Here is a 13247-nt window from a genome sequence, read left to right on the forward strand (position 1 = left end):
TCCACAATAATAATAAACCAACAAGAACTGTACTTCAACTTGAAGGAAGGCATCAGGAAGATCCCTTTTACTCAGGAGGGGAGCTTGCGAGGTTGATAATAACAGATCTTGATGCCCTTTGGATATGTGGTAGGGTCCTATGAGTGTACTAAAACCCTGAAGTGGTTTGACTCCATGGCCACATTTGCGCCCGCCACACCCACTCAAAAATGCTCAAAAAACGCTTTCACTCCAGTTTTCACTCACTCAAATCCACGTCAAAAATCCAATTTTACTCGGATTTTGAAATTTCTTTCATCATTACACTCCCAGATAGTTGCTTTCTTCAATCCAATATCAAACCCAATTTTTTCGAAATTTTTAGTATTTTTAAAATTTGAAATTCTGAATGAGGATTGTTGTAGTAATAAACAACTCAAATTACGCCTGCGAAATAATCATCAGCAAAATTGAGTTTGATATTGGATTGAAGAAAGCAACTATCTGGGAGCATAATGGTGAAAGAAATTTCAAAATCCGAGTAAAATTGGATTTCTGGCGTGGATTTGAGTGAGTGAAAACTGGAGTGAAAGCGTTTTTTGAGCATTTTTGAGTGGGTGTGGCGGGCGCAAATGTGGCCATGGAGTCAAACCACTTCAGGGTTTTAGTACACTCATAGGACCCTACCACATATCCAAAGGGCATCGAGATCTGTTATTATCAACCTCGCAAGCTCCCCTCCTCAGCACCACGTAAAGCAAAAGTTGTAGCCACCACAAACCAACCAACCTGTGTATTGTGCTCTTGCCTTTCCATTTCTTTGAGACTTGTCTCTCAGGTGAGGTGGCTGAAATGCAGTGCTTGCATATCGCATCTTGCATCTTACCTGTTGTACAGAGAGCAGTAAGTTTATGCTAATGTTCATTGTACAGAGGAGTAAATAAATGGGGCTACCAGCCGCGTATCTCGACTCTATGAACTTACGACGACTACCTGTTGCTTGCTATGGCTCCTTCTTCTTCTTCTTCTGCAAAACAATCAACGGAAATAAATGCAATGCATATTCGTCGTTCCTTTGAAAGAGACGATGAGTGAGAAACCATTGCTACTGGCTGTGCCGTTGTCTGCATGCCTGAAACATTAGCCCATAAATTTACCTACTTTTGCTTTTAGCCAAGTAAGCGAGGTACACAAAGAATGTGTGCAACGAACGACGTAACTTGTAAGTCAGAATGATATCAGAGTGGAAATGGTTTTTAACAGGAGGGCAGTTTTTTAACACATTTTGAGATTGGATGCATCTTTTCCAGCTTCCGTGGTGCAGATGATCCTGGCAAACACGGTCACACTGTAATTGCCTCAAATTCAATAAAGTTGCTGAAAGGAGCCGGTAACAAAGCGCATGAAAAGATGAAGAGAATAGGGTTTAGTAACATGTTTGACTTGGTATATTTCTGTCCTTACGAAAGGTTTACCTTTTACTTTCCTCGATTTTTCTCTTTTGTGACGACGTTACATATCTGTTGACTTGGGCATTATCGGGAAATATTGGTTTCTATTGGTCGTCGAATGAGTGCATCTTTTCCCCTCGGTAATGAAACTGCGAGGAGTTTGGACTTGAGAAAAGGTTCTCTTCACGATTAAGATAAGAAGAAACGGCCCAAATGTTGGTAAGTATGTATTACAGTTCGTGGTTTAGTAATCCACAGACAGCCAGATATTTGGGTCACTTCTTCTGGTGAATCAGTCCCGCAATCAGAACGGCTTCTGTGCTGGCTGGAAATGTAATAGCAAAGCCACGAAACGAAATGGGAGACACCCTTTTGAGCAATAGCTTTCAATGTGGCTCACACAATATTAAAAATAATTTGACCGTATTCATTCAGCAAGACAAGATGGATTTAATTATTGCGAGAATTATTGTTAGATTGCTTGAATAATGTCGTAATTCAACCAGCAAGAGTAATAATCAGCTCATCATCTACTCCTCTGTATTGTCTTGGGCTCACTCATTATTAAAATTATTGCTTGCAACAATTACCTGTTGGCTCACAGTCATTGCGTATTAATTAACACGAGTGATTACTTTGTGCAAGTGGAGTCGAGCTGTATCTAAATGTCAACCCCACAAGAAAGACATGTACATACACGGCTTGATTAAATAAATTATTAGAAATCAAAGGACGAAATGAATACGTCAGTTTAGAAAATAAGTCATCTTCATCTCGACATTAGAACATTTCTGCTACGAAATATGCAATGCACAAGTACTTAATTCGCCCACAAGAATTATTAATTACGACTTTTTGCATTTTATTAGTATTTGTCACGTCTCTATTCCTGTAATAAATACAAAGACAAGCTTCCTAGCTTACATACATGTGGACATGGGTGTCTATAACACACACCATTAACTAACCACTCATTAACTATATACGTACGTAAGACATATCATATCCCGACGCAAAGCTCCTATGCGAAGACAACTTTCACATTCCCACAAACTATCCATTTATTTATTTATACCGTACAATACAATTGAACAAGTACAATGAAACGTGTGTTATGACTGAAAATTTATAGCTTGTGTCGGTCTGACTGCCCATAATTCACAGTGATCAAATCCAAACAACTGAGAGCTAACTAGTGTCACACTACTCGTACGTATCGTACACTTTACCGTTTAATAAGCACATGTGATGATCACTGATGAATTGCACACAACAAATTCCTGTCTTCTCGAGTTACAAGAGATAAAAAAAGGAGACAAAACGGGGGCTTGTGTTTGTATGGCGATTCGACAAGTGCGGTTGGGGTGCTTCACACTTGCTGCAATTCTTATTCATCAACCCATTATTATCGCATCTTTCCATGGGACGCGTAAATATATGACACACACATTCGCAAAAGTGCGACGGATGTCATCATCCGCACTCTGATGATAAATCCGCAAAGAAAGTTCTTCTATGAAAGAGAAGAGATACATACGTAAGTAGGGATCAAATGATGGATGAGACGTATTATTTATTCCATTCTGATCATGCCTACCCAATAAATATTTTACATTTACGCCAAGGTAGCGACGACGAGAGATTGAAAAGCAATCAACAATTTGGTATCAGATATCTCACTCAAAAATTGCTGTAAAGGAGGAGTGGAGGAAGACGGACGTGATTGCAGGAGGCAGGGGCAAACAAGGGACAGGTGCATATTAGGAAACTTTATGCAGTATTGATGTCCATATTATTGTCTATGAGCAGCATTGCTAAGAAGGCGTGCATAATAACACGAAACCAATGTAATCGTTAGTTATTGATTAGTTGTAATCAGTACGGTTGGATGGATGCACAATACTCGAGTGTGTTTGTACATGTACATGTGTGTGTACCAACAAAAACAATAAAACAATGTCATTTCGGAGTGAAAGCGGTGGTAATTTGTAATAAGGCTTAATTTGGTGACGATAAATTTTTCAATTTGGAAGAGATGTTCTTAAATTGGTAGAAAAATGTGGAATTGTCGTCAAGCGGATTGTATGCTGATGATTTTCATTAACTCAAAATGCACAACGGTTTTGTTGCACAATACAAAAAATGCGTAATGTCTGGTTGATTTGAAGTGGAGTGGATTTTTGACGTGTACACAGTGACTCGGATTAGAATACTAATCGAAGACGTCACACTTCAATCAGTTCATCGAATAAAAGTAATGAATTAATTATAATAGTTTTACAGGGATTGGTGCATGTGCAGTGTGTGTGTCACAATGCAAACCAACCAACAGTGTGTGCAGTCGTTGAGATTAAAGAACATGAATTACTTGAATATTATATTAATCTTAATGGAATGTTGAGTTAACGGTAGATTAGCATTTACATTTCACTTTAGTAAATGGATAAATAATCAATTTTTATTGCAAAATCGCCATTTAATGCATCAAGTACAATAAAGCAAACACTGTTACCTACCCACGACACGTAAATATAAGTAAGCATTCATGTGCAAGACGAGTAATTAACAGCGGCATACAAATTGGTAGGTGAATCCTCACTCACTCGATGCCAGAACATCTTTCAATTGAATATTCAGATTTTAACAAAGCGAACAAAAGCAACCAAATCAATAATTGGTGATCAATTAATTTGTGGACATAGGCAAGGTATTTTCGCGACTATGAAGTGCACTTATTGGCAGAAGAGTCGCTGCAACTTGATTTACGGGCCTTCTTCGTCTAAAAGTGCTTCTGTGTGCGTACATACAAACGCTTAGGAAAATATTGACAAATGAGTTAATTTCACTACATTACGGCGAGGCAGGTGAAAATAAATATGTACTTTGCAAACACTAGCAACTTTTACAAAGGTATGGCGACATTATCTGCCTACATACCTGTAAGTTAATGACAATGGCACAATGATCACAATCAATACAGAGAGGAGTCGTGTAATAACAATTAGTTTCATTGCTACTGCACCTTACTTTTGCTAAGATTTAATTGCAGATCCATTTCTTAATGAGAGAGTTATCGAAACAAGGAAGAAAGGCGTTAAGTCCGTAGATGTCCGTTTAGGTTAAGCCATTTACGAAATTTAAATTTAAAGGTATATTTATATACAAGATCTATCCAAGGCTTTTGGTGATTGGGAAATGAGCAATGTGCAAGAAAGTTTGAAGAAATTAATAAGGCTAAGAGCACAATATGGATGAAAAACAGGATAATTTTCAAGTACACGCATCATCTTGGCGAGCAAATCGAGTAGGAAATCACCGTTCCCATAAAGTGCTCAACAAATTGATAACAACATGTAAGAAAATTATGAGTCCAATTCCCCTAAATATTAAATACTTCATAGACCTAATTAGACCTTGGACGGCAATGTGCATTTACAAATTCAAAGTTACACAATCCCATTTTGGTAATAAAATACGGTTGAGCTATGAATCTCTATGAATGCAGGAAGAGGTGCCGTGTTTCAGAAAAGTATTTAAATAATATTGATTACATATTCTGCATAATAAAAATGCGACTAAATTTCAAACTAGGTTAGAGTCAGTGAGAGAGGAGAATAACTGAATAATAAATTCTCATCCTTATCACGAAAAATTTCATTCTAATCCAGAATCACATCTCAAAGACATTTATCTTTTATTCAATTATTGCACAAACAAACACATACGAGGTATTAATATCCCACCGCTGCTGATGGCGTGATATTCATACGTATTTATGGTACACTCGTATTTATAATGCACACACACGACTTTTGAAAAGGAGGACTACGTAGCAATGGACAGTGTGAATAAGAGATTGATTGAGTGTCATAATGGAAATTTAGTGTAGTTTCGCAAGTGGCTATTAATCCATTTCTTTTTCTTACGTGTTTATTTTTCCATTCATGCCTCAATTCTGCGTTGGATTGCGTTGCTTGAATATTTTAGTCTGAATGTGAACATGTCGAGTTTAAAGGTAAATATTTTTCGTCGTGGTGGCACATACACATATCCTCGTTGAACCTGCATTATGTGCTATCTCACTTTTTGGCCGTTTAATAATTCCTCCCATGTTACTTCCCACCACGGTCAGCAGATGAGATAGCACATAATGAAGGTTCAAAAACGATAAGTATGTGCTATCGTGTAGTGTTTAAACAGTCACACGAGGTGCAAAAGTAAACTGCATGGGAATGTGTGCAGTTGGCAAACATGGGTGCATGGTAGCCACAATGTTAAACTGAGACCGCAGATATTAAAAGAAGTTGAGTTTAATTTGTTGAAATTTGAATTGTAAATTTGATAATCAAATTATATAACATAAAATTGAACATCGATTTTAAAGGCCATGATATATTTAGTAGTTAATTAAACATTTTAAAACTTTAAACTTTAAATTCATTATCAATTTAGTTTGGTCATAATTACACAAGTCTTCAAAATAACTTTGATGTATTCTGAGTATTCGAATTTATATATAGCATTCCCAAAAATTGTCATGATACAAATTCTCTCCATCAGAAATTTCAGGAATGACGATGGTGATTCATTCTTACTTACAAATTAAATTGTATAGCATTGCCATAATTTTTTAATTTGTAATAAATTTGGAATGTAAAGTGTAAACATGTAGCGTAATAAATATTTGTGAAAAACTGAAATGTAGTTAACATTAGCTAACAAACTAAAAGTAGTTACAGCTTTCAATTGTTTTATGTAAGTAGAATGTAAGAAAGTTACATGGAACTTTTTATCTGGAGCCATGATTTTCGATCATTCGCTGCTGTCACTTCTTAAATAAATATGCATACGTACTTATTTCCGCCTTGTCTTATACGCGTTGCATCTTATTTCATATGACGATATGATTGATGTATTTGCGATGTGTCCTCCAACAAAAAAATCATACAACTCAATCATCAGCCTAATACTTAAGTACAATAATGGTGGTTTATTTTCGACTCTTTATTATCATTTGTATGCATCTTTCAAAAGACCGTAAAAGAAGTTAAAACTGCAGTAATTTCCGCCAAAAATGTCTGTAACGTAAAGTGAAACTGCATTGAAACCGTATTTATACTCTTTGAATACATATTTATTACGATGTCAATTTTCATTCACCTAAATATGAATTTGTAATTCAAAAAATGTATTATTGAAACTCAAATTTAGTTACTAAACACGTTTAATTCCAACCACGGAAATTTAAAACTAATTTCAAATGAATTTTGTAAGTAAACAAAATTTGTGAATGGCTACACGCTCCACTAACTCGATTGAATCACACCAACAACAACTCCCTATTACAAATTGGTCCATTTTTGTCATTACTCCACAACCGGAGGAGTTATGCTGTGGTTGAATGTGCAAATTTCTTTGATGGCAAGAATAAGTACAAGAAAATGAATAATGGTCTCCATTTCAACTTATTTTCTCGAAATAACTCACAAGAACCACACGCACGTAGAGCAGATTTAACGAAATACTTGCAGTGATGGGATAATACGTCTAAATTGAAGCTTTAATTTGTTCATGTCTTATTTCACGAGGTAATAAGGCGTGACAATGAAGAACCTAAACTTATGCATCTTGGGGCTTTTTGTTTACAGCTAAAATAAATCACAAAAAACCCATGTCATTTTCAATATTGATTTTATTTTCACATTTACGAAATTATTAGAATGATCGGATTCAAGTGCACGACAGATTTGCAAAGTTTTGACTAAAACTATTCCACGAATCAGAAAGTCCATTCATTTTATTATTCAATATTCCTGTATAGAACATTACATAAAGTGCACATGCATTTGGATTGCGTAAAAGATGAAACATAAGAAGTCGACATTTGCAGACATCTTAGACGAGCAGAAATATTACGAGAGACGATTTGCTTGCCTTATGGTTTTACATTTTAACAAGTCCAATAGCATTTAGTGTAATTCAACCCACCATTTCGTGGGGTTGGACCTTGAGCTAAACTATGCTAAGGATTAAGAAGAAGAAAGAACGCTCAAGAAGTGGAAGCTTGTCAGCCTGACGTTTATTTTAAAATCCTTAATCTACAAACTACTCTGGTATTTGCATGCAATACATTAGAATTAAAATTTGACAAGTTTTAGCCTCAATTCTTATTATTCTGGGAAAAGTAAAGCACGAAGAACTGGATCAAGGCGTGAATGAGTGGGTGAGATGGACAGATTGTGATCAGGGAGCTACATCGTCGTGCGCGATTATTTATGATGACGGATAGTGACAGTAATTTAATTAATTAATTAATTTACAGGTACATAATAATGTGTTTACGTTTTAATTACGACTACCAACAAGACTCGAAAGAGATAGCATGAGTACAGTGCAAGGGAACTGTTGTTTAGGACTTTAAAATACCAGTGGCAAACGTGAGACAGGAGAAGATCTTCTGCTTCATTTGGGGTACATTTTCTGCTGGTTCGAAATAATTCAAACATTGTACAGAATTCTAATTCTATGTCATATCAACATCAAAAATTACAGACTGCCAGGGCCTTGTGGTTAATTAATGAGACGCGTTACGACACCAGAGCAAAACATTCATAATAATAAGTAGTGTTCAGAATATTTCCAAAAGCAGGTGAATAATTTTCTCTTAAAAGTCGGATGGAGCAGAACCACTCCTCTGCCGTTGGTTGGCTGATGTCACTGATTCGCCGACGACTGGTTTCGCATTTGGCGACGTTATTGAAGATCCTCCTGCGCCATCCACACCCGTGTCCATTCCCACAATGGTCCCGATCCACATGGGCTTATTCTTCGTATTACCCAAAGTTGCGGATCGTTTCACGAGGTACTGCAACAAGCAGAAAAGAAAAAGAAGGTACAGTTTTACCACTTTTTGTGCGGAGAAAAAAACAAACATCCGCATAATGATGCATGTCAACAACTCACAAAAGAGATGAGATTGGTCACAGGGATGGAAAAAAAGTATCCTTCGTGTCACCAATTCTCGTGGAGTTTAAATACTTTTTTTTACGACTTTCGCAGCATCCACCTTGCCCACAAACAATGTCTCGAAGGAATGGAATGTCGTTTACTTTACTGATTCGAGATTACGACGTGGAGTGAAACATTACAGAGATACCAGGACATAAAGAGTTTAATGGGAAATCTGATCAGAACAAGACATGGATATGGAGTCCTTGTGTCTACCGTCTAAAATAAATGGGCTTGATCATCCCAACAGGCTTTTGAATATTACGGAATTCATGTAAGAACCCACTCTTTCCTGCATATTCATATTCATTCTTTGTGAGGTCATAATCTACCAGTACGAGTCGAACAATGTCTAAACGGAGCATGGCGTAAGTAAGTCATCCCGAAATCAGGAGGGGATTGAGCGAGCCTCGTACTAATGACAGGGTAGGTAAAAGGAGTAAGAAAGTGGACAGGTATATGGATGGAGAGGGTGCCTTAAAAGATGAAAAACCACCCCGAAGATCCATCCCGGTGGTCCTTCAACTCACACACCTCCCTTCAATCCTCCAAGACGGCCTCGTAGACAAAAAGGTGAAAACATTTTGATCACTAAGTCGGGAGTGACATGATGGAATGTGTCTGATAAAGTAACTGGGCTGCTTTTTTGGGATCGATTAATAGCGATATTGATGTCTCACTCACCTGAGTGTACTCTCCCGCTCGGTATCTGGATTGGGGGTTAAGACTCATTTGAAGGTGGCCGGGGGGAATTATGACCTCGAGTGGGTCGACTCCTAGCATTCCTTCCCCCGTTCCGAGGTCGTATGGTCCTCCAACCCCGTAACCGCCACTCCGTTTCCCATTAGTCCACCCCCGACTGTATTGGAAAGTTTGGGCTTCTGCAGTCGCCAGAAGGGTGGCACCCACCAGGAGCAAGAGACCCCAGCGGGCCCAGGCTTCCTTCGGTTTTCTGCACTTTTTCCTGTGAAAATCAACCAATTGACTTCCATTAAAAATTGCAATTTGATTGGTTCTTTGGACAAATGCAAGGTGTTATGGATGGCGTATTAATTTAGTGGTGGTGCTGGGGTGACATCACCTGTTGTGTCAGTTGCCATTTCAGACCTGTTGTAATATTTTCCAACTAAGCTGACAGATTATGTAAATAAACTTGATATTAAGTCGCGAGAAGAATGTGAGAGGACTGTGGCATAATGTAAGATAAGCAGATTAGTTGGCATCATGACCATTATTGCTTCACTCCGACTTACACACGAATGACAATGAAATTCTAAATCAAGGATAAATGTTGGCTGAGGAGAGAGAATGTAATTTAATATGTCAACGCAATTTAATTTGCAATCTATATAATTTGGCAAATTAATGTCTGCATAAGTATGTGTGACACATACGACGAGGAGGAAATGTAATGCAACATCGAGTCTCACTCAGGCCGATATTCAGAGTTGGACATGCACTAGTAAAAAAAAAAGTCGCGAGTATGGTGTCACCCATTTACAAGAAATGTGATAATCTCACATTCCTCAATCTCGAATCGAATTCAAGGGCGTTTCAAATCTTGTCTGACTTGCCAGAAAGACGCTGTACTGATATCTGGCCGTCACTCTTTACCATCAGGATTTTATGATATGATGGTTTTATAAGAAAATTTGGATCTGTGGAAATTAATGCGTTGCAAGGTCTTGCTAAATATTATGGCTAAAAGTGGAATACAAATATAAGCCTGTAGCGGAGTTAAATTTAACCAGGAATTTCAATACAGGATTTTACACTTATTTAGCAGCTAAATTTTACTCGAGTTAAGCAATAATTTGTGAAAAGTAACAATTTGCCATTAATTTTTTAGACTCGATTTTTGCAATTGTTCACCAGCTACCAGCCTTCTCAAACAGATTTTGGACGTCGGTGCATGCTTATTTAGACTAACGTGAATTTTCGTGTTGTATTTAATGTGCATGAGTAACATTGTCATATTTTACTATAAGTTTCCGTTTAAATTGGGATCTCTAGAAACTAGTGGCTAGTTAACGAAAAATAAGAAATTTATCCCCCGATTTTTAGTTTATCTTTTTCCTAACGACTTTAAACATTACATAGAATTTTTAAATGGTGATCCTGCATATCTCTCTGACGACTGACCTTTGTTAAACTGAAATATATTCAACTTGTAACAATTTCCAAGCAATTTCCGAAATTTCCTAATTTTAATAAATATTGGTCAGTACATATGTATATCAATAACTTACTTATGCACATTAAACATACATTCACGTGTTAAAAATTGCAAATGCTCAAATAATTGATAAATGCAAGTGCCTCTCAATTTCACTTTTCATAAAAAAAGTAAGACAGGAGTGTCACTAACATTCAGGTTTTTCTGCTAATGGAAATGTCACGGTTTTTCGACAATACAATTATAAATGCTGTATAGTCTAACCACAACATGAAATTCAGGTAAAATGAGTAAATTTCCTACAAACTCATTTTTTAATAATAGACAGCCAACAAATTGATAAAAAATTCTAGGTATTTTCAAGCCTTATATCATAATCAAATTCCATAAAAAGCTTGTGTCCACTTGAAAAATTATACTACTTCCCTTTACCCAATATCAAAATTTGAATTATTTATTACGTCAGTTTACCTAGCTTTTCGAATGACTTATGAATGCAATTCATGCAAATCGTTAATTACTTTTAATCTGCCTCTAATTTAGCAAATGAAATAAAGTTTTGTGAAATCACATCCTACACGTTCGTCTGAATTGTTCACAAAAAAACCCCAATTATTGAAATTATCCCTGGTTTCGATTTACAGTCGAGCTTCGTTCGTGCCAGTTGAAGGAAGGAAAGTATGCAAATGCTGCATTTGAATTTGACTTAGTCCATTGTTGTGGCATGATCTTGCATGAGTCTTATGTGGCAAGTGGATGGATGGCACATTTTCAGAGTGAGGGAGAGAAATCCATCCATTGTTAATCACACAACTTCTTCCCTCCCAAACCCATTGTTGCCGTGATTGTTGCCATTATGAAGATATTAGATTAGCAAATAGCTAATTCTCTCCTTTGGTTTTGATGGCGATATGAAAGAAGAAGAAAAAAAAACCTCGAAGAGACGCAGAAAGATAAAGTCACGGCTTCTTTAAGTCTTAAATTTATACAGGATTCATAATTGAGCTTGTAGTTTCGCATGGCGTGCTAATTGATTGATGATACGAATGATGCGAGTTATTGTCAATAGGTCGAGTCGTGGGGATGAGTCGAATATGACATACCACACGGAATTGTGGATGATGCATTGAAAGCGCAGACCAAAGTAAATTTTTGCCAAAATGTGCAACCTCAACATCACGCTATGCACCCACCCATGAATTGAAATTCAAATGAAAACTATCTATTGACACTTTTGGGAAAAGGAGAATTCTATTCGTCTGTCGGTTAGAAAACGCTGTGGAATTTGGAATTGTAAAATTGATTACAAAGTTTAAAAAAATGATGCTTACCCATTTGCATGGAATTCTGGTTTGCTATCTTCGAAGAGTGATGCTTGGTTTCCAAAGTTCGTCATGATGTTAATTGTAAAACTTGGGGTTTTTGTGATAACTTGAATTTCCGAAAGTTGAGTTTAGCCTATTTTTTGAAATACTTGGCTAGAAATTTGTTGCTGCAGCCCAGAAATGTTTCTCGAAATCTACCACGAGGATTCTTCCGTTCTAGCAAATTCGGGAGAAATGTGATATCTCAGGAGAAAGTGGGAGCTGGTGGGTTATCTTGTGGTGTCGACGAGAGGGGTGCTGAGCTTAAATGATAGAATCCGATCCATTTATTAGCCTTATATACTCGGATGGAGGAAGCAAAACGGGCAGCATGAGTAATTAGTTTGGTCGGATGAGATACTTATGATTCTCCCCGCAGGATTATTACAAGGTGGACACAAATAATAATGAGTGACGCCGTGGCTGACGAAAGGTATCATCAGGAAAACCATACAATTAGCACCAAACACTAGATGAAAACCTAGATCTATGGTAAGAAATTTGACATTTGGCTTCTCCCTTTGAATGAATTCCTCGATCTTGTCGGTGAATTCATAAACGGCGTTCTTCCTTTAACAATTCTATAACATGAAAGTCCATCGGAAAGAAGAGTCCCAACGACCACGAAAAGAATGAAGGATACCCACCCAACGGATAATTGGTACAGATGGATGATAACCCCACGCAGTACGAGCCATCCAGCGTACATTATCCACATACAAGTCTCTCCCTACTTTTTCTCTACGAGAGGAAGAGAAGGGAATAATACTCGGTCCGATCAAATTGACCCCGAATTACTATTATGACAAGTCCTATTGACATCACCGCCTCCCTTCGGGGTGAGACTTGAAACCTGGCTGCACAACAGCGAGGAGAAAGCCACATCCGTAATTGGAAGTGGAAACACCCCGAATATTCCTCTGCTGTGTCGACATGCACCCATTTGTGTAGGCAATGGCGTTAACTGGACCGACATCAATGCCCCCTGATGCGTGAAGAGTTCCACTCGGTGGACATCAGATTCAGGTGAATGCATCGATACGCTCTGAAACAACAACCCACGCTTATGTCATGACGCATATCTATAATTATTGGAATTTTGGAGGGTGAAAATTACAAAGCTGAATTCACACCACTGTTGAAATCGGATAGAAAGCGGGGAGAGAATATTGTCACACCGGAAAATTAGAGGTGGGATGTGACTCCTAATTACAACGTGACATCAAAGAGTTCACTCATGTGTAGGGGTGTTGGTGGTGGGATTTGAAG

The 13247-nt window shown here is 37.5% G+C and overlaps 1 protein-coding gene across 1 annotated transcript; it reads right to left on the reverse strand.

Moving 5' to 3' along the window:
• Positions 1-7104: 7104 nt before the first annotated feature.
• LOC110862025 lies at positions 7105-12259 on the reverse strand. The gene is made up of 3 exons (XM_022111166.2): positions 11946-12259; positions 9123-9402; positions 7105-8295 (listed from the first exon to the last, which is right to left on the reverse strand). Exons 1-3 carry the CDS (start codon positions 12008-12010, stop codon positions 8095-8097), a joined length of 546 nt encoding a protein of 181 aa, XP_021966858.1. The 5' UTR covers positions 12011-12259; the 3' UTR covers positions 7105-8094.
• Between the last annotated feature and the right edge of the window lie 988 nt (positions 12260-13247).

The sequence above is a fragment of the Folsomia candida genome, unplaced genomic scaffold, assembly GCF_002217175.1.
Source record: "Folsomia candida strain VU population unplaced genomic scaffold, ASM221717v1 Fcan01_Sc048, whole genome shotgun sequence".
NCBI lineage: Eukaryota > Metazoa > Arthropoda > Collembola > Entomobryomorpha > Isotomidae > Folsomia > Folsomia candida.

Coding starts and splice junctions, on each gene's coding strand:
- LOC110862025 (XM_022111166.2), bottom strand. CDS start 12,010: ATGACGAACTTTGGAAACCAAGCATCACTCTTCGAAGATAGCAAACCA. Junction 9,403..11,945: donor CCAGAATTCCATGCAAATGG/GTAAGCATCATT, acceptor TGATTTTCACAG/GAAAAAGTGCAGAAAACCGA. Junction 8,296..9,122: donor GAGCGGGAGAGTACACTCAG/GTGAGTGAGACA, acceptor TGCTTGTTGCAG/TACCTCGTGAAACGATCCGC.